This window comes from Drosophila hydei, unplaced genomic scaffold (genome assembly GCF_003285905.1).
Source record: "Drosophila hydei strain 15085-1641.00,03,60 unplaced genomic scaffold, DhydRS2 tig00008122-arrow-pilon, whole genome shotgun sequence".
In the NCBI taxonomy this organism is placed as follows: domain Eukaryota; kingdom Metazoa; phylum Arthropoda; class Insecta; order Diptera; family Drosophilidae; genus Drosophila; species Drosophila hydei.
The window spans coordinates 5,462,686-5,485,146 of NW_022045833.1; the positions used below are offsets into that span (position 1 = coordinate 5,462,686).

At 39.7% G+C, this 22,461-nt stretch overlaps 4 protein-coding genes and 1 long non-coding RNA gene across 5 annotated transcripts; 3 read left to right on the top strand and 2 right to left on the bottom strand.

The window, feature by feature from the left end:
• Window positions 1–1,037: 1,037 nt before the first annotated feature.
• On the bottom strand, window positions 1,038–8,366 carry LOC111593881 (DNA polymerase zeta catalytic subunit). The gene is made up of 14 exons (XM_030225152.1): window positions 8,151–8,366; window positions 7,856–8,085; window positions 7,544–7,788; window positions 7,241–7,482; window positions 6,734–7,172; window positions 6,559–6,678; window positions 6,086–6,499; window positions 5,937–6,024; window positions 5,768–5,875; window positions 3,797–5,711; window positions 2,934–3,733; window positions 1,780–2,874; window positions 1,492–1,719; window positions 1,038–1,425 (listed from the first exon to the last, which is right to left on the bottom strand). Exons 1-14 carry the CDS (start codon window positions 8,268–8,270, stop codon window positions 1,038–1,040), a joined length of 6,432 nt encoding a protein of 2,143 aa, XP_030081012.1. The 5' UTR covers window positions 8,271–8,366.
• Window positions 8,367–8,962: 596 nt separating this feature from the next.
• On the top strand, window positions 8,963–9,479 carry LOC111595314 (sapecin). Its single transcript, XM_023308969.2, has one exon. The coding sequence runs from the start codon at window positions 9,098–9,100 to the stop codon at window positions 9,470–9,472; it is 375 nt and encodes a 124-aa protein (XP_023164737.2). The 5' UTR covers window positions 8,963–9,097; the 3' UTR covers window positions 9,473–9,479.
• Window positions 9,480–11,596: 2,117 nt separating this feature from the next.
• LOC111595319 (calcineurin subunit B type 2) lies at window positions 11,597–13,993 on the bottom strand. The gene is made up of 4 exons (XM_023308976.2): window positions 13,970–13,993; window positions 13,794–13,833; window positions 11,955–12,253; window positions 11,597–11,888 (listed from the first exon to the last, which is right to left on the bottom strand). Exons 1-4 carry the CDS (start codon window positions 13,970–13,972, stop codon window positions 11,718–11,720), a joined length of 513 nt encoding a protein of 170 aa, XP_023164744.1. The 5' UTR covers window positions 13,973–13,993; the 3' UTR covers window positions 11,597–11,717.
• A 1,214-nt stretch (window positions 13,994–15,207) lies between these two features.
• LOC111595325 (kynurenine 3-monooxygenase) lies at window positions 15,208–17,353 on the top strand. Its single transcript, XM_023308982.2, has 3 exons — window positions 15,208–15,297; window positions 15,989–17,047; window positions 17,108–17,353. Exons 1-3 carry the CDS (start codon window positions 15,208–15,210, stop codon window positions 17,351–17,353), a joined length of 1,395 nt encoding a protein of 464 aa, XP_023164750.2.
• A 2,849-nt stretch (window positions 17,354–20,202) lies between these two features.
• LOC111595321 lies at window positions 20,203–22,356 on the top strand. Its single transcript, XR_002751184.1, has 2 exons — window positions 20,203–20,686; window positions 22,315–22,356. It is a non-coding gene; the product is annotated as an uncharacterized LOC111595321 (long non-coding RNA).
• The last annotated feature ends 105 nt before the right edge of the window (window positions 22,357–22,461 follow it).

The following is a 22,461-nucleotide window of genomic DNA, read 5'->3' on the forward strand; positions in this document are numbered from 1 at the left end:
TAAATCAGGGCTAACAAGAAAATCAAAATGAACAAAACTAAAATATAAATTCACTTGTGTACATGGTTATATACATACATAAATATAATTGTTATTTAATTTGGTTAAAAAGAAATTGGAAACAAATTGTTAAATTACAAAGTTCTCGTAATACTATTTTTTAGATCATACAAACACACGCATTACCATCTGATTACGTATACACAAGCACACACACATATATATATATACAAATATATATAAACATATTCACATTCACTAAAATAAATTTCATGAAATTTAATTTAAAAAAATGCAAATTACAAATGGAAACTAAACAATATCAATAGTTAACAGTGCGTATATGCAATAGACACACACACTCACACACATGCATACATAGTCTATAAGCTATTTACATATATATACTGGCTGCCGACACTAAATGTACGTGTAGTATTTTAACTTTTTTAAACAGCCGCAAGTTAAATATACAACAAAAAATATTAGTCTACGAGTGTCTACTTATTGGGTATGTAAAGTGCATAATTCCTATATTCCTATATATACACAGCAAAAGTGTATAAACCTTTTATACAATTCTCTTTTAATGTAAGGCCACCTACATTTCCGCTGCATCTTAACAGTCTGCTAAATACCATCGGCTGCTTAACAGTAACAGCCGCTTAGCAGTGGCAATGGCTCAACAGCTGCTAACGACGGCCCCCTAAGCACGCAATGAAATTTTTATTAATTTTGTGTTGCCTTGCTGCTATTTCTGTTTGCCTGTTATTTTAGTCGAATTTTCGTTCGAATTTAGCGAACCAGCAGACGAACTGGAATTTTTCGGCTGTTAAATTTTCAAAATGAATTGAGTGGCAATTATGCTTATTGATATTGATTATTTGTTTGTTATCTTGCAATTCAATTATTTTAACAATATAAAATTATTTAAAACCATTTTTCAATTTAACTGCCAACCAAATGTGCACAAATAACAAATGAAAACAAATAAACATACAAAGTATATACATATTTACAAAATAAACGAAGGCTAACTAGAAACGCTCCTCTAGCTGTTTCCGTATAAATGGCATCTGCTGCAGCTCTCGGCGTTTCACTTCCAACACATAGAGCACCGGGCAATCCAAAGAACCGCACTGCAGGTCACCCAATCTGCCACAACAAGCTTGGCATATCTGTTGGGTCAATCTGTAGCCACGGTCCAGCTGCGCAAGTTTTGCCTGGAGCGTGACCACGCATTTGTTTGGCATGCGCGCACACTCAGTACAGATACCCTCTTTGGTCTGGCGGCCGCACTCAATGATGCAGTTGGTCGTTGAGAAATATTGTGAAATGGTGGACTTGGCATTGCCGCGATTCAACAGCTCGCCGGCTGTCGAGAGGGCAGGTGTCATGAGCAGTTTGCGTGGCAAGTTGCTAAACCTGCAAACGATTTTGAATGGTTAGATATCGTGCTCCAGGACTAGAAGCTGAGGTTCATTCACTTACCAATCATTCACATCAGCTCCTATGAGCAGCAGACAGCGATTTAGTGGAGGTATGATAGCCTTGGTTATATAGTAAATCGCATTGATTTTGTAGCCTTCATTGGCCAGTATCTCGTGTGGACTACGCACCAAACGAATTAGCTGCATACCTGGCGGTCCATTGACGATGCAAAAGGGCACACGCTCGCCACGACGTGGCACGCGTCGGGGATCCTTTAACATCCATTTGCTGGGGGTATAGAATGAGATTTTGAGTGAATTGTTTATATATGTATTATTTTCTACTTACCGCGTCATCTCCAGTGCCGGCACACAGGCTGTGGGCTTGTAGCCATTCAGTCCGCGAAATTCCTTGGCAAAGATCAGATCCTGCAGATTGGCACGACCAGTGAGCAGCTTGGTGAATTGGCGGCACACGTACTGTTTGATTTGACTCACGTCTGCCGTTTCGAACAGCAATCGCAGCACCTTCTCCAGCATTTTGGCCACAGCTGGACAACCATCTCGTCGCACCGTTTCAATACCCTTCGCCTCATACACCGGCTCCCTTTGTTCTGGCGTCTCATACATGTAGCCGACATAACGTTTCTTAGTCTGCAACATGCACGGCTGATAGACCTTCTCCAGTTTCAGTTTAACCGGATGCGGATTCATTTCAGTTACTGCTTGAGCAATTTCCTCGCCTATGCGAAAGGCCTCAGCACGATCGCGTCCTGGCACGTGAACAAACATGGAATCCGTATCGCCATAAACAACACGCACATTCCACTTCTCATGCGTCTCCACCAATTTGATGGCACGCTCCAAGGTCTCGCGACCCTTGGATACTACTGAATCTCCCACTTCGACGGCGGGCATGCGTCCACTAAAATTGGCCGCCGTATAGCCATAGGTTACATTTGCCATCAGCTTCAAGCCCAATTGCCGAGAGTGGAGCACACGCTGCAACGCGGAGCTGTCGCGATGCAGCTTCATCGACTGCTTCACCATGAGACGCGTGTCCAGAATCTCGCTGAGCATGCGCGGCAATATGCCCTCGCGCACCTGCCGCTTAACAAAGACCACGCCACATGGCGAAATGGTGACCAGATCGCGTTCGAGCAACTGCTGCAGCAACTGCCGTGAGACACGCAACATCGAGGCACCAAATTCAAACGGAGTGCTGCTGCCCAGATGTTCCACACGGCCCAAGCACGTCGAGAAACAATAGTTGTAAGCTATAATCATGCTAGGATACAGACTTTGAAAGTCCAGCACGATGAGCGGATCAGCATAGAAACGTGACTCGGGCTCCATGATAAGTGCCAAATACTCTGGGGCACGCATGTGGGCGCGCTGCTGCACACTGGGCGAAAGTGGCACCAAATTCTTGGGCTTAGCAATGCTATAAATGAAAATTAGAATCAAAATTTATAACATTTATAGAGGAACCACTCGACCCACCGCAACATCATGCTCTCCACACGAAACTGTGAGCCTCGTGAGAGCACCTCATAGAACTGTATGCCAATCAGTTTGGCCATCTCACTCGTGCGACCCAGCAGATCCAACTGGTCGAGCAGCGCCAAGGTGCCCCTCACACGTTCCAAATAATACTCGAGCACAATCCAGCGGGTGCAAGGCGAGGCATACCAATCGCTCAAAGCACGCGGACTATGCCAGGGACAACGCTTGTGCAGGATGTGATACATTACGTTCTCGAAGCTGTACGAGGTGAGCGCAATCTCGGAGCGCATTAGACGCCAAACATCTAAAAGGATGCGACCACAGAGCTTCATCTCCACATCGAGATCTGTAAACGATTCACGATCTTCATCTACAAAGTCGCGCACCTTCTGGGTGGGCACACGGGACAGCAGGGGCGCAATATTGAAGCACAAATGCTTGGCACGCTCAATCACATAGCCCCAGGAGCTCATTTCGATCTCGTAGCCAGCATAGATGTCCGCATCCCAGCGTGTGCAGAGCGCAAGCAAAGCCTCAAATGCCTGAGCTTCGCTCTGCACCACCTGCAGCTCAATATCCGCATCCAGGCCATGATGACGTCCTTCTTTTAAAATATCCTGACCATCACTAACGATGATATAGCCGCAGGCTTTGCTAGGCAGCGACTGTGACTGCTCCGGCAAGCTGTGCTCTATGGCATAGAATAGGCAACGTATCTCATCATGTAACGGATCCGGCAGCAGTTCCCCACGCGTCGGCACAAACAGCTCCAGTGTCATGGTAGTCAAATAGTTGCACTGCGAAAATCAGTCAAGATAAATTGAACAGCTATACATATTAGGATTGCATCACTCACTCACCTCTATATCCGCTTTGGCCTGTTGTAAATTCTCCAGATTTACCTTAAAGCCGAAGGTGTTGTCCAGCGTGGCATTGGTTAGCCCGAAGCTGAGCTCATGACTATTGCGTCCGCTGCTGATACTCCTAACGAATGAACTGCGCTCCAGCGCCTCCAAGGCAGCATCGCTGCTCACGCTTTTCTCGCTGGATTGACTGCTGCCTGGCTGCTCATCCCGTGCTGCTTCAAATTGAAGTTTTGTGGCACGCTTAGAGCGCATCTTACTGCTCAGCGGTGTGCCCTTCAATTGGGGCTTGTCTGTGCCACTGTGCTGCGGCGTCTGTGACATGGGCGTTAGTGTTAGCCCACTGCAATTCAGGTCCCCATCCTCATCGCCACTGGCTCCACCCTCTGCTTCGACTTCATTAAGCATCATAGTTATTTTTTGACGCTTGACTTTTATAGGGCTGTCCACATCATTGCCTACAGGATGCAGCTCTTCCTTTCCGCCTTGGCGCTGCTTGTGCAGTTCCCTTGCTTTCAACCACAGTTTGGCATCCTGCCTGCTGGGCGGACTCATTGCTGGCTCCATGACCAGACGTTGCTCGCTGCTGAAGTACTCCCGCACCTGCTGCTCATTCCGATAGCGTTGCAACATAGCCGGTCCACCAATCGATACCAATTGCCTTCTGCGCCAGGCAGCCAGACCTTGATTGCTATTGAGAACGCAACTTTCGAAGGGCTCCAAATCGTTGAGCTTATTGCCAGGAATGCGCAATACCAAAAAACCCACCTCGGTCATTTTACTAACGTCGGCAGGATTGCTATAGTACGGTTGCTGGAACACATACTCGGGGCATATGTCCAATTTGCGACAGCTGTGCAATACCTCCTCATAACTGGGCGGCAACTCTAAGGGAGTTATCACAAATGTGTTGGGATCTGCAGAGTTGCTTGAACTCACGCCAGGCTTAGCCACGAGCTTCGTTTCCGCCGACAACTCTGGACTGTCTATGTCATCGCTGAATACAGATGGACTGTTTATAATCAACGAATGCTCATAGAAACTTTTCATTAGCTCTGGCGTGTTACAATCTATGCTACATGGACTACATTGTGGTGTGCCTATTGCTTCCTTTTCAGGTACATCTGCTGCTCCAACTTTTTCAGATTGAGTGGGAGTCGCAGGTATTGGCAATTGATTTATTGGAGTATGATTCATAGATCTCACTGGCATTGGACTTGGCAGGGTTCGACTTTTGGCACTTGACGCATTTTCATTCTCTAGCATTGAACTTGCTGGCGCTGGACTTCTTGCGCTCTCTGGTAGGGCACTTATTGAAGCTCGACTGCTTGCGCTCTCTGGTACTGGACTCGCTGCAGTTTGGCTCATAGAACTCTTTGGCATGGGACTTTCGGCAGCTCGACTCCTTAAACTCTCGTGCACTGGAATTGTTGCAGGTTGACTCTTTGTATTCGCTGCCAGTGAGTTCGCTGGAGTTTGGCTCCTAACACTCTTTGGTGTGGCTGGTGAATGGCTTTCTAATATTTTACTCTGAGGTGTCGCTCGTTTCGCCAGCAGCGATTCTCGAAAGCTGCGCCGTAAACGCCTCAAATTTGGCTTGGGTGTCGATCTATCGCTCTCTGTATCAGATACAATTGCCTCATCATCACTAGTCGTAGCAGGGGAATCTGCCAGCGGGCTAATCTTATCCAAATAGAGCTTTGGCTTAGGAACAGGTTTCTGCTCTACATCTTGTTTAGCTTTGTTGCGTGTACTGCGACGTGGTTGCTTCTGTTCGACTAGAGACTCCGCTGGCGATGCTGCAAAGACATTCGAAATGCTCGACATCTTCTGACGCGGCGTCAGAGAGCAAATAATGTGAGTTTTGTCCAAATCGCGTGTGCTACGGCGCGTGCTGCGACGTAGAGGAGTACTGAAAGCGGGAAAACTATTTAGAGGAACTTTAAAAAGAATAATAAGTAAGCCTACCAGTCATCCGCCTGTTGCAGGGCTTTCACTTCTGCGAAAGAGTCTGCAGAAATGGTCTTTCGCCGCAGCTCTGACATAGCTAGCTTTTTGCGAAGTGGTATAGCTGTGCTACATATGAAGGATATGCCATTATCGGTAAGAGTATAGTTTTATTTAAATGTGGTAATACCTCTTAACGTTCGACTCAAGCTGCTGGCTCAGGTGCTTCTTGATGGCGCTGCTAGCTAGCGCTGCAGTAGCAGCTGCATCCGATTGCTCTGTAATACAATACAAGGCTTAAGATTAATGAGTTTTTATCTGTAAGGTTTCCACACCTACTCTGTGCAGATCTATTGGTTATGATCAATGGTAGAGGCGCATATTTCTTGGCCACATTTGACTTGGGCGTGCGTGGCTGCTGCATGCTTATACGACTCTTGGGTGTCGTGGGCGTACGCGGTGAAGTGCGTTGTTGTGCCCTGGTCCTGGCTTTAGTGGGAGTGCGTTGCAATTGATCATCAGCGCCGTCGACTTGGGGCATCTCACGCTGCTGACTAGGCGCAGCATCAGGCTGACTCTGACTCTGACTGAGCTTAAGCAGCAGCTCATCAATATCATCGAGAGCAATGGAAAAGTCATGTGCAGTGCCAGCTGTGTTCTCTTCATCCGAGTTGTCACTTTCGTCATCAGACAGCGGCTGCTGTGTGGCTGCTGCAGCTGTTTGTTTGTCCAGCAACTCAGGCGTTAGCTCAACTGTAAAATAAATTGGAAATTAATTCAAGTATACATGGTTAAATTATGTAAGAGTTTACACTGTTTATGCTGCTGTGAGAGCTGCGCTAGCGAACTATCCAAATCGATGTGGGACTCATTTGCGTTCTGCTCCTCCAGCTGTTGCAGCACTTCAAGCAGCTCCAAGTCCTCCTCGCGCACTAAATTTAGATTCAATTAGTTATATATAATTTTATATATCGTCTATATGTTTACATGTAGCATCATGTGGCACTGGACCATTAGCTTGTTGTAGCAGCTCCTCATCGACTAACGTATCGTCCAAAAAGGCCGCTTCATCCTCGTTCTCAGCATCACGCACTAGACTATGCGCACTCCCGCTGCCCGATAGATGATTTTGTATAACAGATGCATTGACCAACTGCTGCTGCGCATCCTGACTGCATTCTTCTGGATAAACGGCGTTTACCAAAAGCTTTCGTAAATTAAATTGACGACGCTGTTCCTTGGCGCTTGTTTGCAGCGTGATATTTATATTGTTGATCTGTGTCTGATCGGCTAGAGTTTGTTCCCCGCTCACAGTTTGTTCCAAGGATAGCAGCTTGCTCTCTAGAGCAGCGCGATAGAAATTATCGCTCTCAGCTATTTCAACATTCGGGCGCTCCTGTGTGGGCGGCACTTGCAGCACAGGCAGCTGCAACCGAGGGACATTTATCAGTAAAATTAATGAGAAATTGGCATAAGTAAAGTTTCAACAGCTACCGCATTTAGTTTCTGGCTATCTGCGCCATAGCTCTCAGCCAGTTTCTGTCGTCGCACATGCTCATCATGCCAAATAGCCTCAATGCCGGGGTTTGTGTGCGTTGAAGTCGTTTTGGTGATCAACTGGAAGCGATTCAGTATAAAGTTTGAGCTAATATCTACTTCTAAAGCACTGCAGGCGACTTTCTTAACAGCAGTGGGATCCAAGAGCTGTTGCGGCTTCACATTCGCATACGCCACAACTGCAAGACAAGCGACAAGGAGTAAGGATTCCAAGCGAATAGATTATCTGTGATTCCATACCATCTTCCTCTGTTTGCCTACGAAATTTGACAATCTCAAGCGGCACATGCAAATAGCTCATGCCATACAAATTATAATCGATCATGAATTGCAGAATGTAGGGTACATGCGATTCGTGTGGATTGAAATTTTTGCTCAATATAGCGCCGCTTTGCAGTAAATTAGCTGCGCGTCGCACAAAGCGCGGATTGAACATGAAAATCTTAAAGTACTGATGCTCCGTGCGATGGTAGCCATAGAAGGGACTATAAAAGAGTAAAAGAAATAATACTTAAATATATATATACAAATATTTATGCATATATTGCTTACATTCCCTTAACCAATTGTATTTTGAAGACATGTTGCGCATTGGAATTGCCCTGCCCCAACGATATATTGATGGCCTTGTCCAAATGCATGGCTATTTGCAATATGCCCCGTTCCACAGTTTCAAAGTCCCGTTTATCGTAGGGTATATACAAGTAGGGAAAGACGCCATGCACATGCATGCAACATTTCTGGCCACTGGCATTCGCACCAAATATGCGCACAATGGGCACCTATTAGAAAAGAATATATATAGATCAGTAATATTATTGATTGTTGCCAAATTACTTGTATTTACGCGCTTTATTTCCTTGCCGCGCAGCTCAGAGTAACACGGATCGAGCCCAAATATAGGCTTTTCCATATAAAAATCGGCAATTACCAGCCGCAGCGAGAAAATGCCGTCTATGTCCGACATATTCTATTATTACTTTAGCATATATATTGGCGAAATACATAAAAATATCAGCACCGATTAACTTAAATCAACTTGTTTACTTTCTGTGCTCAGAAATGTTAGGGTTGGAAAAACTTTATTCGTCAACATTGTGAAATTCATCCACAAGTCGTTGTAGTACAAATAATTGGCGCCAAACGGTTCAAGGGCTGGAGAAAACATGCACTGGCAACGTTGTAGTTTGCAACTCTAATGACTCTCAACGAAACTTAACACTAATGACATTAATTTTTAAGAGAACTTAACGAATCTTAAAGTCACAACGTTTGCGAGTACTCAACGAAATTCAAAGTCGTGACAGCACGATTATTTGAAATATTTGGCGCCAATTTCGCTGTCAAGTTTATTATTTAGAGTATTTTCTGATTTTCATAGCAAACTTAAGCAATTCGATTTGTTCTTTTGAAAATTAAGAGGCTTTATACTTTAATTTTAATTGAATTACTTTATATTTATTATGACTAGCTGAGGGGAGAGTTAGAAAAAGCCTATACCTTATTTAAATTATTTATTGTCCATTGTCATCTGTTACGGAATAATTACTCAAGTGATATTGTCGCCTAAAAGTCCCCTTGTACGTGATCAACGTGTGTTTAAGAATACCACAGAGACAAAACTACCCAATGGGAATTCCGAAGGAATTCCCCTGGAGAATTCCGAAATTGAGCTCGCAGCTCACCGAAAGACAAAGGCGACGCGTGGCTGTATATAAACTAGGTGCACTGTCAGTTAAGATAAGTTGAGACAACAGTTCAACACCACAACCCAAGCCGCTATCAACATTTACCATGAAGTCGATCGTGTGCCTGACCTTGCTTGTCGTTGTAATGACTGTGGCAATAGCTCAGCCTGTGGTCAAGAAGCTGCCCATTGAGCTAAAGGAAGATACGATTGCACAGGAGGCCCAGGAGGAGCTGGGAACAACTCCACCACCTGTCGCAAAAGCTCTGCAAGCTGTGGAGCTAAAGGATGTGATCGCTACAGCTGCTGTGGAGGAGGTGCAAAATACCACACCTGTTGCTCATCAACGTCAAAAGCGTGCCACTTGCGATCTGCTCAGCTTCTGGAATGTGAAGAATACAGCCTGCGCTGCTCACTGTCTGGCCAAGCGCTTCAAGGGCGGCTATTGCAATAGCAAATCCGTTTGCGTTTGTCGTCATTGAAAATATCCCAAAAATGATAAAAATTTATTTAAACAATATTTAATAAATTAAATGAACATACTTTCATATAGTAGTTTATATATATATATTTTTTTATTTATTGCTTCGTCGAGCCGCCTCAATTGAGTTTTGCAAACAACAAAAATTGCAATTGTCTTTGCAGCGTTTATTTCTTTGTATCTTTTTGGCTCAGCTCGTTATAAATTGTTGTTAAAAAACAAAAAAAAAAATTGATTAGTTTTAGCTAACAAACATTTGTGAAATGGCGCAAAATGGTGCAAAAAGTTTCTTTTTTTTGCTAATTTTTATAAAAATTTATAACATGCATTTCGTTAATTTATTTAACTAGAGTTTCGTTTCATTTCGTGTTTTTTTGTCATATAAGTTTAAGTATAAAATTTGTTAATCAACCGTCATATGTATAAATATTCGATTTTGTTGTTATATATACATATACATATATATATAGTTTTATATACTAAGTTAACTTGGTTAGATTTAGTGGTTTGTTTTATTTTTATAATATATATTTTATGTATGCAATAAACATATTCATATTGAATTTTATAATTGAGAAAAATGTGTTAAATATATAATTATTTTTTTGAGTTTTATATGAACTTCGCATTTTTAAATATAATGATTTTATTTTTTATTTTATATCAAATCATTTGTTATATTTTTTAATTTATATCATTTTTTTTTTTTAATTTTTGTTTTAAGAAATTTGTTATTTATATTTTTTTGTATATTTTTAAATGCTTTTTTCAATATATAACTATAATTTTAATTTTTCATATGAGTTTTGTATGAAATAATCTGTTCATTTTGTTTTATATTTTTTAAATGATTTTTTAAACGTATAATTTGTTGCATTATTTTTGTATGAATTGATTTGTTTTAATATGTAATTTTTTTTTTGTAATTTTGTATAAAATAATTTAAAAGTTCTATATTTTCATATGAATTTTGAATGAAATAATTTGTATGTTTTTTATATATATAAATGAATTTTTTTAAATGAATATGAAATAATATTAATGTTTTTTTAAATAATTATTTTTGTACGAAAAAAGTGAATTTTTTAAATACATTTTTTAACGTTTTCTTTTCTAATAAAATTTTTTTTCTTTTGTATGAAATAATTCACTTTGTTGTTTAATATTTTTTAGATATATATATTTTTTTCTTTTTTTGTATTTATTTTGTATTAAATAATTTATTATTATTTTTTATATATATTTAAAAAGTTTTTAGTAAAAAAGAGTTAAGAACATATAGCACAGATTTGTTTTTTGATTTCTTTGTTGGTATGTGTATTAAAAGCTCCATAAATTAGAGTTTTATAAAGAGTATATAGATATATAATATAGTTATATTTATATATACTTTAAAGAGGCTAGCGAAGTTCTGAATTTTATTTTTTAGTTTTTTTTTGGCCAAATCACAGGAGAATTAGAAGTTGTTAGTAACAGAAAAGTCTAAGAGAGTTTATAAACAGATAGATATATATATGTATATATAAATTATAAATCAGACATGCACACACTCACACACACACACATTCATTTTTAGTTTAAAGCTTATGAACACACGAGATTTGCTTTTTGTGCTTGACCAAGTTTATCTTGTTATATTTTTAGGCCTCTCTCTCAATTTGTTTATAAATATGTATATTAATTTGTGTATAAAGATTGTATATTCAATTTTTATTAATTATTATAAAAAGAGCATAATTATATATTTAAAAAAACGCTCAACTTGCTTTATTTTTGCTTCTGTTTCAATTCTTCTTCAGTTTTTTTTCTGTTTTTGTATAAATTATGACTATATATTTATATATATTTAAGAAATATGTAAGTAGGAGGCGCACATTTTCATTATTTAATATTCTCTCTCTCTCTCTCTCTCTCTCTCTCTCTGTCTAAGAATTATTTGTGTTTTCTTTTTCCCTTCCTTTGACTTTACTTTACGACTTAGAAATACAACTTTTAACAGATTGTTTTGTTTCTCTTTTAGAAAGTGTGATATTAATTATTGAAAACAAATCAAAACTAAAATAGTAAACAAAAACAAGAATAAAATATATCAAAAATAAATAGTAACTAGTGAAAAAGATATTTATACACACATATATAAATAAAGATATATATATATGCATAAAGAAAAGGTAAACCTAAACGCATTTAGCTTCAGCTTGAGCTTCAGCTTTATCTTTGCCTCATTTGCAGCCCGGCCGCACCTCTTAGACATCTACAACCATCTTCTTGTGTATATCCGTGTTGCCAACGACCGAGCAGAATTCATCGAACGATATTTTGCCATCCTCATCCTTGTCCGCAAAGCCAATTGTCTTGTCCACAATCTGCTGCAGTTGCGTGTCTTTCAAATTGTTGCCAACCATCATTTTGAGTACCTGTTTGGTATATCCAATATACATATAAAGCTACGCTTATGCGACAATCTCATTTGATTCGCTCACCTGGAAGAGTTCGCCATTTGATATATAGCCATCGTTGTCCATGTCATAGATGCGGAAGGCAAAGCGCAGCTTTGACAATTTGTCGCCCTTCACGCTGAACTGGGAAACGCCTTGAATGAACTCCTTGAAGTCCACTTCGCCATTGCCGTCCGCATCGAAAATGTCGATCACGCGTTGCACGAGCGGATTCTGTTGCAGTTCCGGCAGCGACATGAACTCATCCACGCTCAATGCGCCCGAGTTGTCCAAATCCAATTTGCGAAAACGTTTGCCCAAACGACGAATCTCATCTGCATCGACTGAGAGAGAGAGAGAAAGGGATGGAGAGAGTTGTTATTAGTTTCATACGGAAACAGTTTCAACAAGGCAACCATTGCACGTGTGGTTGTCTACGCCCTGTATACGCTGTGCACCCTGTGCTGCTCGTGATCGTTTCTATTTATAGCTCACCCCCCCGCCAAGAGCCAAAATGACAATGAAAATGTTTATTGATATTCATAATATGCATAGGCTAATTAAAAATAGAGCAACTGTTAGCCAAATTGTGAATGCAAGCATTATGTTAATGACACTTGCTTACTTTCGATAAATAAATAAATCCAGTAATATCAAATGGAGAGTATATAATTTTAGCAGGTATGATTTAGATCATATGTATTAATTGTCATTCACGCATAATTTTAATTCCAATTCTAATTACAAGCGTCATACTAGCTTAAGTCATGCTTAACATATAACATCTATCATATTCAGTATCATCCCAGCACAAGTTCCAACTAGACACTTATTTTCAATCATAGTTTGTTTTCCAATACGAACGTCCCAATTAGAAAACATCAAGCAATCAAGTAATAAAAGTCACTCCAGCACAATTTATATTGAACTTACAACTGAAAAAATGAAGATACCCATTGAAAGTATTTATGAAGCACAATTCAGACTACAAAATAGCACAATAATAACTAAAAGATGCAAGTCTGCACACTATAGATTTCAATTCTAACACGACAATTAAATTGAAATATTTTTAGCAGTCCATACTTCAAAACCAACAAGTACCAGCATACCAGCAGAGTTATATATCCAATTGAAGCGCATTGCTTTACTAACTAGAATATTTTAACCAACCATACTAATAAATCTTATGGAAAGAGTTTCTTTTTGGCGTAAATACAATACAACAATACAATGCATCTAAATATATAAGCAATTCTTAATGCAATTTCAATAAGTTAAAAGGTATCACTCTACTGTATTACAAATTTCAATTTAAAATCTAAGCAGTATCATACTAATACAATTTCCATTTCCATTCAAAATCATTCCACTTAGCATACATTCCAATAAACACATAGTAGACAATAGCAAACAGACATCAATCAAGCACAATATTCACACTCCAACTGACTACCAAAGCCAATCTAATAGCTAAATAGCTATCAACTATCACTACGTCACAATTAACATTAAAAATTTATTGAACTAATCAGAATTCACATACCAATTTGAGTACATACACGTATCATCCTATTACAATTCACATTCCCGTTGGCGCACGGCTCAAACAAAAATAAACAAGTGTCACACTGGCACAATTCTCATATTCCAATTGGCAATAAATAAATACTGCTCCCATTGGACAAACAAGACACATAAAGTAACGCAAATAACTGTAAATGCAAAAGGCGTCCGTAAATTATTCGTTTGCACGCGTTCAAATTGTCTTTTGGATATTTCAAGTGTTTTAGCTACGTGGAATATGCATAAGCAGCTGGCCAAATTCCATTCAAATGACATTGACTATAGAAATTATATATAAATTTAAATTTATTAACTTACAATTTGAGCACATTTCCATGGGCAGCGACGTTTCATTTCCCTGCAATGCATACGTAAAGTTCGTATTAATAAATTTTGGTGAAACGAAAATTTGGCTTTTTGCATCTTGAAATTACAAAAAAACAGCCATAAAAGCACTTTTCTAGAATTTTTGTTATTTGGCAAAGTTTAATTACCATTTTGTATGTGTATGAGTGTTTGGCTTGAAAATGTAATTAGGTAAAAATGTATGAACACCAACAACAACAGCAGCTAGACGACCTTTATTTTTCTTATTGGCAATTTATAAAAGATTTGCACTTTTTTCTCGTTTATTTGGCGACTGCGACACACTTTTGTACACAATGGCGTCTGGCCATTCGCAGGTAACGCGCACAGAAAGTCAGCTGTTTTCTTTGGTGCAGAGTGACGAAAAAGACGCGTTCACCCTGTGGACTTTCACGTTTCACACTGGCATACAATTGGGCAGCAACTTTCTTATACAGCAAGCTATTAAGCGCATTAACGCAAATATGAGCAACCAGAGAGAGCATGGTGCGCAGTGCTGAAATGTAATATGAGACAAGAAGGCGAAGTTATTGCATAGATGAGAAAATATGAATGCTAATGGTATATATGAACTAAGAGAGCTGCATGTGAGCAATTAAAACATCTTACACTTTAGTATTAACCCAAATAGAAGAGAACACAACTGCGACGCAATGTCAGCGAACACAATTCGAAACGCAAATAGAGCTATGTTAACGCAAATTTGAGCACACATTGCTCTTTGTACTAAACGATAACTACTGCCAATGACAATCGAATTTATATCTTCGCTTTGGCAACGTTTTTTTAAACCAAAGACATTTCCGCATTTGTTTTATTGTGTTATTGCGCTATACTAAAAAGAGGTGCTGACACAAATGCATACCTGAATGGTGAATAATATGCAAGCCATCAGTAAAAATATGCAAATTGTTGTATCTAGATTATGCACAACAAACCAAACCAGAAATGTTCGAAAGTTTCTTTGCAAGCCTGAATAATGGGAATAAATTAACTTTTGAGTTTCCGTTGACCTAGAAGACAAACCATTGACAAATATAATCGTTTTGTAATGCCAACTTAGCTGAGACCTTATGACGATCAAGTTGCTCCAAATTGGATTGCCCTTTGATAACTGCCATCCACGGAAAGTGAAAACTCAACTGGGTATCGGCTGGCCCACTGAAGGGAATTGCGGCTAGACATTTGTAGAGCTTCCCTACTCGTCTCAGCATAGAGATAGCATTTACTGTCTTTCCGTATTATCATTATAGCAAACAGACTTGGCAACTGGCAGCCCATTTCGTTTCGGACGCGCCCAGCGTACGGTCGTCGCAGCCAACCAAAACCCACACTCCATCGCCAGCAACCACAAGTAGTCGACGACATGTCACAGAGCACAGCGAGCTATGTCTATGCAGATGGCAATGGAGCCGCAGCTACGAGACGAAAGGTGGCCATTGTAGGAGCTGGTCTGGTAAGTCGACTTTATCTACTGCTTATCGCAGGGGGGATTAGCTGGCAGCCGAAATAATATTTGGAACTCATTAAGCTATAACAAGGCCATCAAACTTCAAGCTCATCTGTTGAAAAAGTTTCAGCTGTATAGCCTTATAATGCTATATAAATACGATCTTATATATGATCTTCCACTTGTAAAGGCATGGCACATAAAGCTCTTTAGCAAGGTCTCAGATTACTGTATTTAGTATAATATAAGAGTATTGTATAAGTGTGTAAAGTATAAGTATCATATGAATCCATCAGCAGAATCATCTATGCAGTATAAGAGTTGCACATAAGAGCGTATAAGAGTCAAGTAACTACATACGTAAAATTGTATATGTAGTATAAGAGTTTTATATCACAGTCATGAAACTCACCTATATGTAAAACTCCGATATACCACATACATTAAGCTCATATGCAGAGTATAAGAGTGTGTCTTACAGAGTATAAGAGTGTCTTATAAAAGCTATTTAACTCGCTTATCCACTCTCATTTAACACTTCTAAGTAATTTAAGAATGTCTTCTAAGTATAAGAGTGTCGTACAAGAATATCGTATAACATTTGTCTGTAGCGTATAAGAGTTACATTTATCAATCAGCTTCTAGCGAGTCTAAGAGTGTCATATATCCTCTCTTATATTATCGTCTGCCTATGCAGGTGGGTTCATTGGCCGCTTTGAACTTTGCCCGCATGGGTCATGAGGTGCAGCTCTACGAATACCGTGAGGACATACGCCAGGCTCAGCTTGTGCAGGGACGCAGCATCAATTTAGCGCTGTCTCAACGTGGACGCAAGGCCTTGGCAGCCGTGGGCCTAGAGCAGCAGGTGCTGGCCACAGCGATACCCATGCGAGGACGCATGTTGCACAATGTCAAAGGGCGCACGAGCATTGTGCTCTACGATCCCTGCAACAATCAATGCTTGTACTCAGTGGGTCGCAAGCAGCTGAACGAGCTGCTGCTGAATGCCTGCGATGCCTTTCCCAATATTCAATGCCATTTCGAGCATAAGTTGATCAGTGCCAATATAAGAGAGGCACGTATGCAGTTCAAGCTGGGGACAGAAAGGCAGGCAGAGGAGCAGCTGATCTCTGTTGCCGCGGATTTGATTGTGGGCTGCGATGGCGCCTTCAGTGCGCTGCGGCAGCAGCTCGTGCGTCAGCCCGGCTTCAATTACTCGCAGGAGTATATTGGCACGGGCTACCTGGAGCTCTGCATACCTGCCAAGGACAATGAATTTCAAATGCCACCGAATTACTTGCACATCTGGCCGCGAGATTCCTTCATGATGATCGCATTGCCCAATCAGGATAAGTCCTTTACGGTCACTTTATCGATGCCCTTTGAGCTGTTTGGGCAATTGCAGACGCAGCAACAGCTGCTGGACTTCTTTCGCACTCACTATGTGGACGCACTGCCTCTGATTGGCGAGCAGCAGCTGATCAAGGACTTCTTCAAGTCACGTCCACAGCATTTGATGTCCGTTAAGTGCAAGCCGTATCACTATATGGATAAAGCTCTGATTTTAGGCGATGCTGCACATGCTATGGTACCCTACTATGGCCAGGGCATGAATGCGGGCATGGAGGATCTAACGCTGCTCAGCTCCATACTGAATCAGGAACTCCCGCTGGATGTTGCACTGGAGCAGTTTACGGAATCACGCTGGCAAGATGCCCATGCCATTTGTGATCTGGCCATGTACAACTATGTAGAGGTGTGAAAAGCTACTACATATCGACTTAGCTTCCACTTATCTATCTATTTTGCTTGACAGATGCGCGATTTAACCAAGCGCTGGTCGTTTCGCTGTCGCAAGTGGCTGGACACAACGCTGTTTCGCTTCTTTCCCAATCACTGGGTGCCGCTCTACAACAGCGTCTCCTTCACCAGCATGCCCTACAGTCAGTGCATTGCCAATCGTCAGTGGCAGGACCAGTTGTTGGGCAAAGTTCTTAGTGGAACAATCGTGCTGAGCTCATTGCTTGCTGCTGGCGCCATCTATGTGCGACGTTTTCGCTGAGCGATGGAGAGTTTGATCAAATTTGAAATGTACATTTGTTATAAATTATTTTGATTGATTTTATACTTATAAAGATCTTTCTTTACCATAAATTTACTTGTTTTATTCCCTAATATATACATATTTTTTGATTAAATATTATTTCTTACAATAACCAAACTGTTGTTGGCGCCATCTATGCGTGGTGTTTGCCTTCAACATGAAAATCATCCTCTCCTCAGTATGCAGCGCGCCATTGTTGCGAAAGCTTTTTTTACCGTTAACTGAGCAGGCTTAGAAATGTATAGTATATGAAGTGCAATAAATCATTAAGACAATCAGATAAATGCATTCAAATTAACTGTTGTCCCAAAGATTTGTCACTCAATAGAAAACCCGCGAAACTATGAGTGATAACAGAAGAAGGAATAAGAGTGAGCAATACATAGCGATTTTTGAGCCTGAAATTTTTTAGTTTTACATGTGTTGCGCTCTTATATTTGTTTATTTATATCAACCTTGTCTTATATTAGGCGTCGTCTTTGTGTGAAGTAAAATATTCGGATACAACTCAAATTAAAATTTCTTGTCATTTGCTTCGGATTCTTTTTCATTTTTATTTATATAAACAACATATTTCCTTATATGTCTAATATGTACAATTTGAACAGAATAAATGGCTCCCGTAGAAATATAAATATACATACTACGTATGTATATAAATGTGTGTATATTTGTATTTAGCGCGTGGTTAAAATACTACGCATCGCCTTTGGCAATCTAAACATTGTATGTGCATATATTTGGTTTTTATTTATTTCTATTTATTTTTGCTGCGTTTAAAAAGTCGATGGCATTGTGCAAAGCCAAAAATATGCCATGCTAGTGTACAATTGCATTCACGACCCACACACATTCACATAAATGTATGTACATAATGTACATAACACATGCATAGTTGTCTGTACATATTCTATGCTCTTCTCACGTATCACGTGTACCATCGAATGTTTATGTCGGATATCAATGAAAAGAAGAACGCATTTTGTTATGATTAACCTCACTTATTTGCTAATTAAATAGATAAAAACAAAATACATGTACATATTGTGTTTATGCGAATGGCAGCACTATAATTAAAAATGGCAGCACTGACACGCAAGGCCGACGCTTTCTCTTCACTCGCGCACGGTCGCTCTCCCACTCTCCCTCTCTTATTCAATGCCGACGCCGGCCGGTATTTCTTTATGACTCGCCAGCAATAATAACAACATTTTTCATTACACGAAATGCGTTGCCTGATCTTCACATTGAAAGCTCTCTCTATGACTGGCTCTCTCGCTCACATAGGCATGGACTTGCCAACAGCAAGGGCCAACCACATGTTAGCGAAAAACTGGGCTTAAAAGTGAAAACACAACAAAACAATGGACGAGCCAACTAACGACTGACCCAGTGCTGTCAGCACAGACAGAGTGTGCTGAGAGTGAGAGTGAGAGCAGACCACACTCACTCACTCTCTCTCAGAAAAGACTCGACTAATTGTTGTTATTTAAATGTGAATGTTTAACAGTACACACAAACATTTATATTTAATTAAAAACACTTATATACATACATGCTTATATAAATTTGCTCGCCGCCACACATGCATACAAACACATTTATGTACATAGATTTGGTTATTGTTGCTATATGCCGGCGGCGACTTAGTTATTTGTGAACTTTTTCGCTGCTCACTTTTTATATTTCGTTTTATTTTTTTGCTTTGATTTCAATTCTTGACTCTCTGCGGCACAGTGGTTTAAGTAGCATGGCAATCTTATTGACAAATCGAATTGGAATGAAAACGGCTTTGTAATTTTTCTCTTTTTATTTTAACGAAATATATATATATATATATGCGTATATATATGTATATGTAAATATATTATTTTTATGTAATTTTAGATATAATATAGTTTATGACAAGACTGAAACGTGTATTATACAAGTCCACAGATACTAACAGTTTGTTTGACCAATGGCATTGTCTTTGGCCCACAGTGCACTGTCGCTGCCGACGACGAGTAGCTGCCGCGATTTGTTCAAACATACGGTTTTGCTTAAGCAGCGGCCATCAGTTGCTCGTCACATGTTCGACACTCAAGTATAGACCAACAGCAGGTAACGGAAATTGTGCAGAAAATTGGACCAAACGACGATCAGTTCTGTGACCAACCAGCCCACAATCACAACCATTAACAGCAACAATATTTCCCGCTCATATTGTGCAAATTAAAAGTGGAAGATACGAGAGATTTAAACGAAAGCCGCAAAAAACTTGTGAGTGCTCTCTCGAATATATATGAATCGAGCTGTTAACATTTAAAACCCAACTAGTTGCCAACGCGCTGTTGCCGCCCACAACATTCTCGAAACTTTCTGAGCAACGTGCTTTGACCACACGCGTTTCTGTGTTGTGTTTTTTGCCTGTATGTGTGTGTGTGTGTGCTGGGAAAAGGAAAAACCAAAAACGAAAAGAATAAGAAAAACAATATAAGCAATTAAGGTTTTATTTGTCAGTCTATTAGTGTAGTTCAGTAAAAAGCGAGTGCAGTCATCTTGTCGGTTAGTGGCTTGCGCACGTTCACGTAATATTTCAAACAAATACAAATTTAACCATCGAACATAGTTTTGGGACCGCAGAATTGATCCGTCACCTTTACACCGGGTCGTCGCTGCATTTCCGATCTTGCTTCCACTCTCCCACTCTCTACAACATACATATTTTCCACATCTCTGTCTCACTCTCTCGCTGTCGCTCACCGATCTGTGTCGATACGTTGATTCTTTTTGCTTGCTGATTTATTTAAATACAGTGGCTGTGTGCTCTATTCAAATTCAACAAATAGAATATTTATCTGTGTGTGCGTGCTCTATATACAATCAAATATACATACATTTACATTAGTGTTACATATACACGTGAGCCAAAACGAACAGAGATTCAAATCGTGTAACCGTAACCAATAACGTCACTCCAACTGTAACGGTCAGCAACGCTGTCATCGCCGCACTCGCGCCTCTCTCTTTCACGAAGAAAGATAACAGCAAAAAAGAAAGAAACGCGGTGTAACGGTTGGCTCGTTATATGTTAGGCGCGTCTATCGTTATTTCGCGAATATTCGGCGTTCGTCGTCCTTGTTTATTGGCCGTGGTGTAAGCGATTTTCCTCGCTCTTTTTATCCATCACTTGTGTTCGTCTTTGCTATCGTCTACGTGTTTTGAGGAAAGTAAAATAGCGCAAATCGCGAACTGCTTGTTGAAAAATCGGATAATAATTAAAGCACGACTTATCGCTTAATTTACCAGGTAAATATTACAAGAAAACTATATCAAAATATCGAAACAATATGTGTACGTGATCGCGCTGCAGATGGCGCTGCCGGGTCTCGGATTGCCAAAAACAACGCCAACCACAAAGCGCCCACCCAACAAACGTACACGCAGTACACTCTCCCTCTCACTCTTTCTTTGCATGTGTGAATATGGTGTATTTGCACACGAGTATCTCTTGTTCATTTCTGTCATTTCCGGGCTTGGGCTGAAACAGAATTCACCTTCAGGCCGTTTGGGAACTTGGCCCTGACGGAAGTTTAAAGGCTTTCCTGTATAGTCTGGCATTAAAATCTGTGTTATATATATAAATATATATAAAAAGAACTACAACTGAAATATATATTTCATATAGCAGGCTACAAATACAAAGCATAAATTTGATCACAATTTCAATGACAAAATATTCATTTCAGTAACTTTAAACAGCATGTAATCAAAAAATTTTTAAATTCCGTTCTGATTGAGGAGATTTCTTGGACAATCCCTGAAGCTGTTTAGCTTTTGTCAGCCATTAACAAATCGCCAAATGCGAATCATATGCTAACCCATAAGTGTCAGCATGAAGAGCTATTTAAAGTTCCAGTTATCCAACCAAGGAGATTAGACAAATATTTCAAATAATCCAACAGTCTTCTATGAGGTAAAGTTTTGCCCAACAAAGATTATATGTATATCTATTTGCTATGACTAATTGCATTTATAGTCCAATTATGTTTCACTTTCCCATCACATTCATAATGAGTCTATTTTCTTGATATTTGTCAATGTTGTCATGCGGATTTTGATAAGATTTGGTGCATATACATTGTGATATATATATTTAGTAATTTCTCGAGAGTATTATACTAATTAAACCAGTAACTGGTGTAAACAATGACTTAAAGTATACTTGATATCTATATATTTACATATTGGGATTCCCAGTTAACAAACTTGCACTTTATGGCATAAAAATCCCCAATTCTTAGATGGCAAACTAATTAAGCGCTTTACCCCAGCCCATAATAAAAGCAATTGTGAATAACACACAAATACATAGACTTACACACACACACATATGCACATGCATAGGTTTAAAATCGTTTGGGAATGCAAAAACATTGCGATATACACGCACAAGCCTACCTAAACACATCAATATGATGTATATAGGTATGTATTTAAAAAAAACTTACATCATCTTCTTTTTGGCCTCAGAGAGGCAAAGCATACATAAAGCGAGAGACTGAGAAAGAGTGAAAGAGGGGAGAGCAATAGAAGCCAAAAATGACAAGCCAATGCTTTTGTTGTTGTTCTTGTCGAAAGTAATAGAAATTGCGCGTTGGAATTGGAAATGACGCCGACAACAACAACAGCAGCAAAACAATCGAAAACAAAACAACAAAAAATAACCGTAAACACGGCGCGCACTTTGCTTAACTTTGCTTTGCTTCCTTCCAACAACACACAAAAACTTAAGACAAGTGCGAAAGAAATGTGATAAACAGCAGGAAGGGAGCTAATGAGGGAATATACTAACACATAAAATAACAGTTAACTTTTGCAGTAATATAATAATTTTTGTTTTATTTTCTATCTGCATCTTTTTCATACATTGGCAGCATTAAATAGGGCAAACATTTAGAACAGAGGACGCAGTGAGAGAAAAAAAAGTGCATTCACGAAACAAAACGTCCGTCAGAGCCAGCGAAAGAAAAAAACAAGCAACAACTACTACTACAAAATACAGCAACAGCGACCACCAAACA

Bases quoted from the DNA above. Each gene is read 5' to 3' on its own strand.
- LOC111593881 (XM_030225152.1), bottom strand. From the start codon at position 8,270: ATGTCGGACATAGACGGCATTTTCTCGCTGCGGCTGGTAATTGCCGAT. The intron at 7,789-7,855 runs GTAAGCAATATA...ACTCTTTTATAG, and splicing joins ATACAATTGGTTAAGGGAAT to TCCCTTCTATGGCTACCATC. The intron at 6,679-6,733 runs GTAAACATATAG...ATCTAAATTTAG, and splicing joins AGTGCCACATGATGCTACAT to TGCGCGAGGAGGACTTGGAG.
- LOC111595314 (XM_023308969.2), top strand. From the start codon at position 9,098: ATGAAGTCGATCGTGTGCCTGACCTTGCTTGTCGTTGTAATGACTGTG.
- LOC111595319 (XM_023308976.2), bottom strand. The intron at 12,254-13,793 runs GTAAGTTAATAA...TCTCTCTCTCAG, and splicing joins CATGGAAATGTGCTCAAATT to TCGATGCAGATGAGATTCGT. The intron at 11,889-11,954 runs GTGAGCGAATCA...TATACCAAACAG, and splicing joins CAAATGGCGAACTCTTCCAG to GTACTCAAAATGATGGTTGG.
- LOC111595325 (XM_023308982.2), top strand. From the start codon at position 15,208: ATGTCACAGAGCACAGCGAGCTATGTCTATGCAGATGGCAATGGAGCC. The intron at 15,298-15,988 runs GTAAGTCGACTT...CTGCCTATGCAG, and splicing joins CCATTGTAGGAGCTGGTCTG to GTGGGTTCATTGGCCGCTTT. The intron at 17,048-17,107 runs GTGTGAAAAGCT...TTTGCTTGACAG, and splicing joins CCATGTACAACTATGTAGAG to ATGCGCGATTTAACCAAGCG.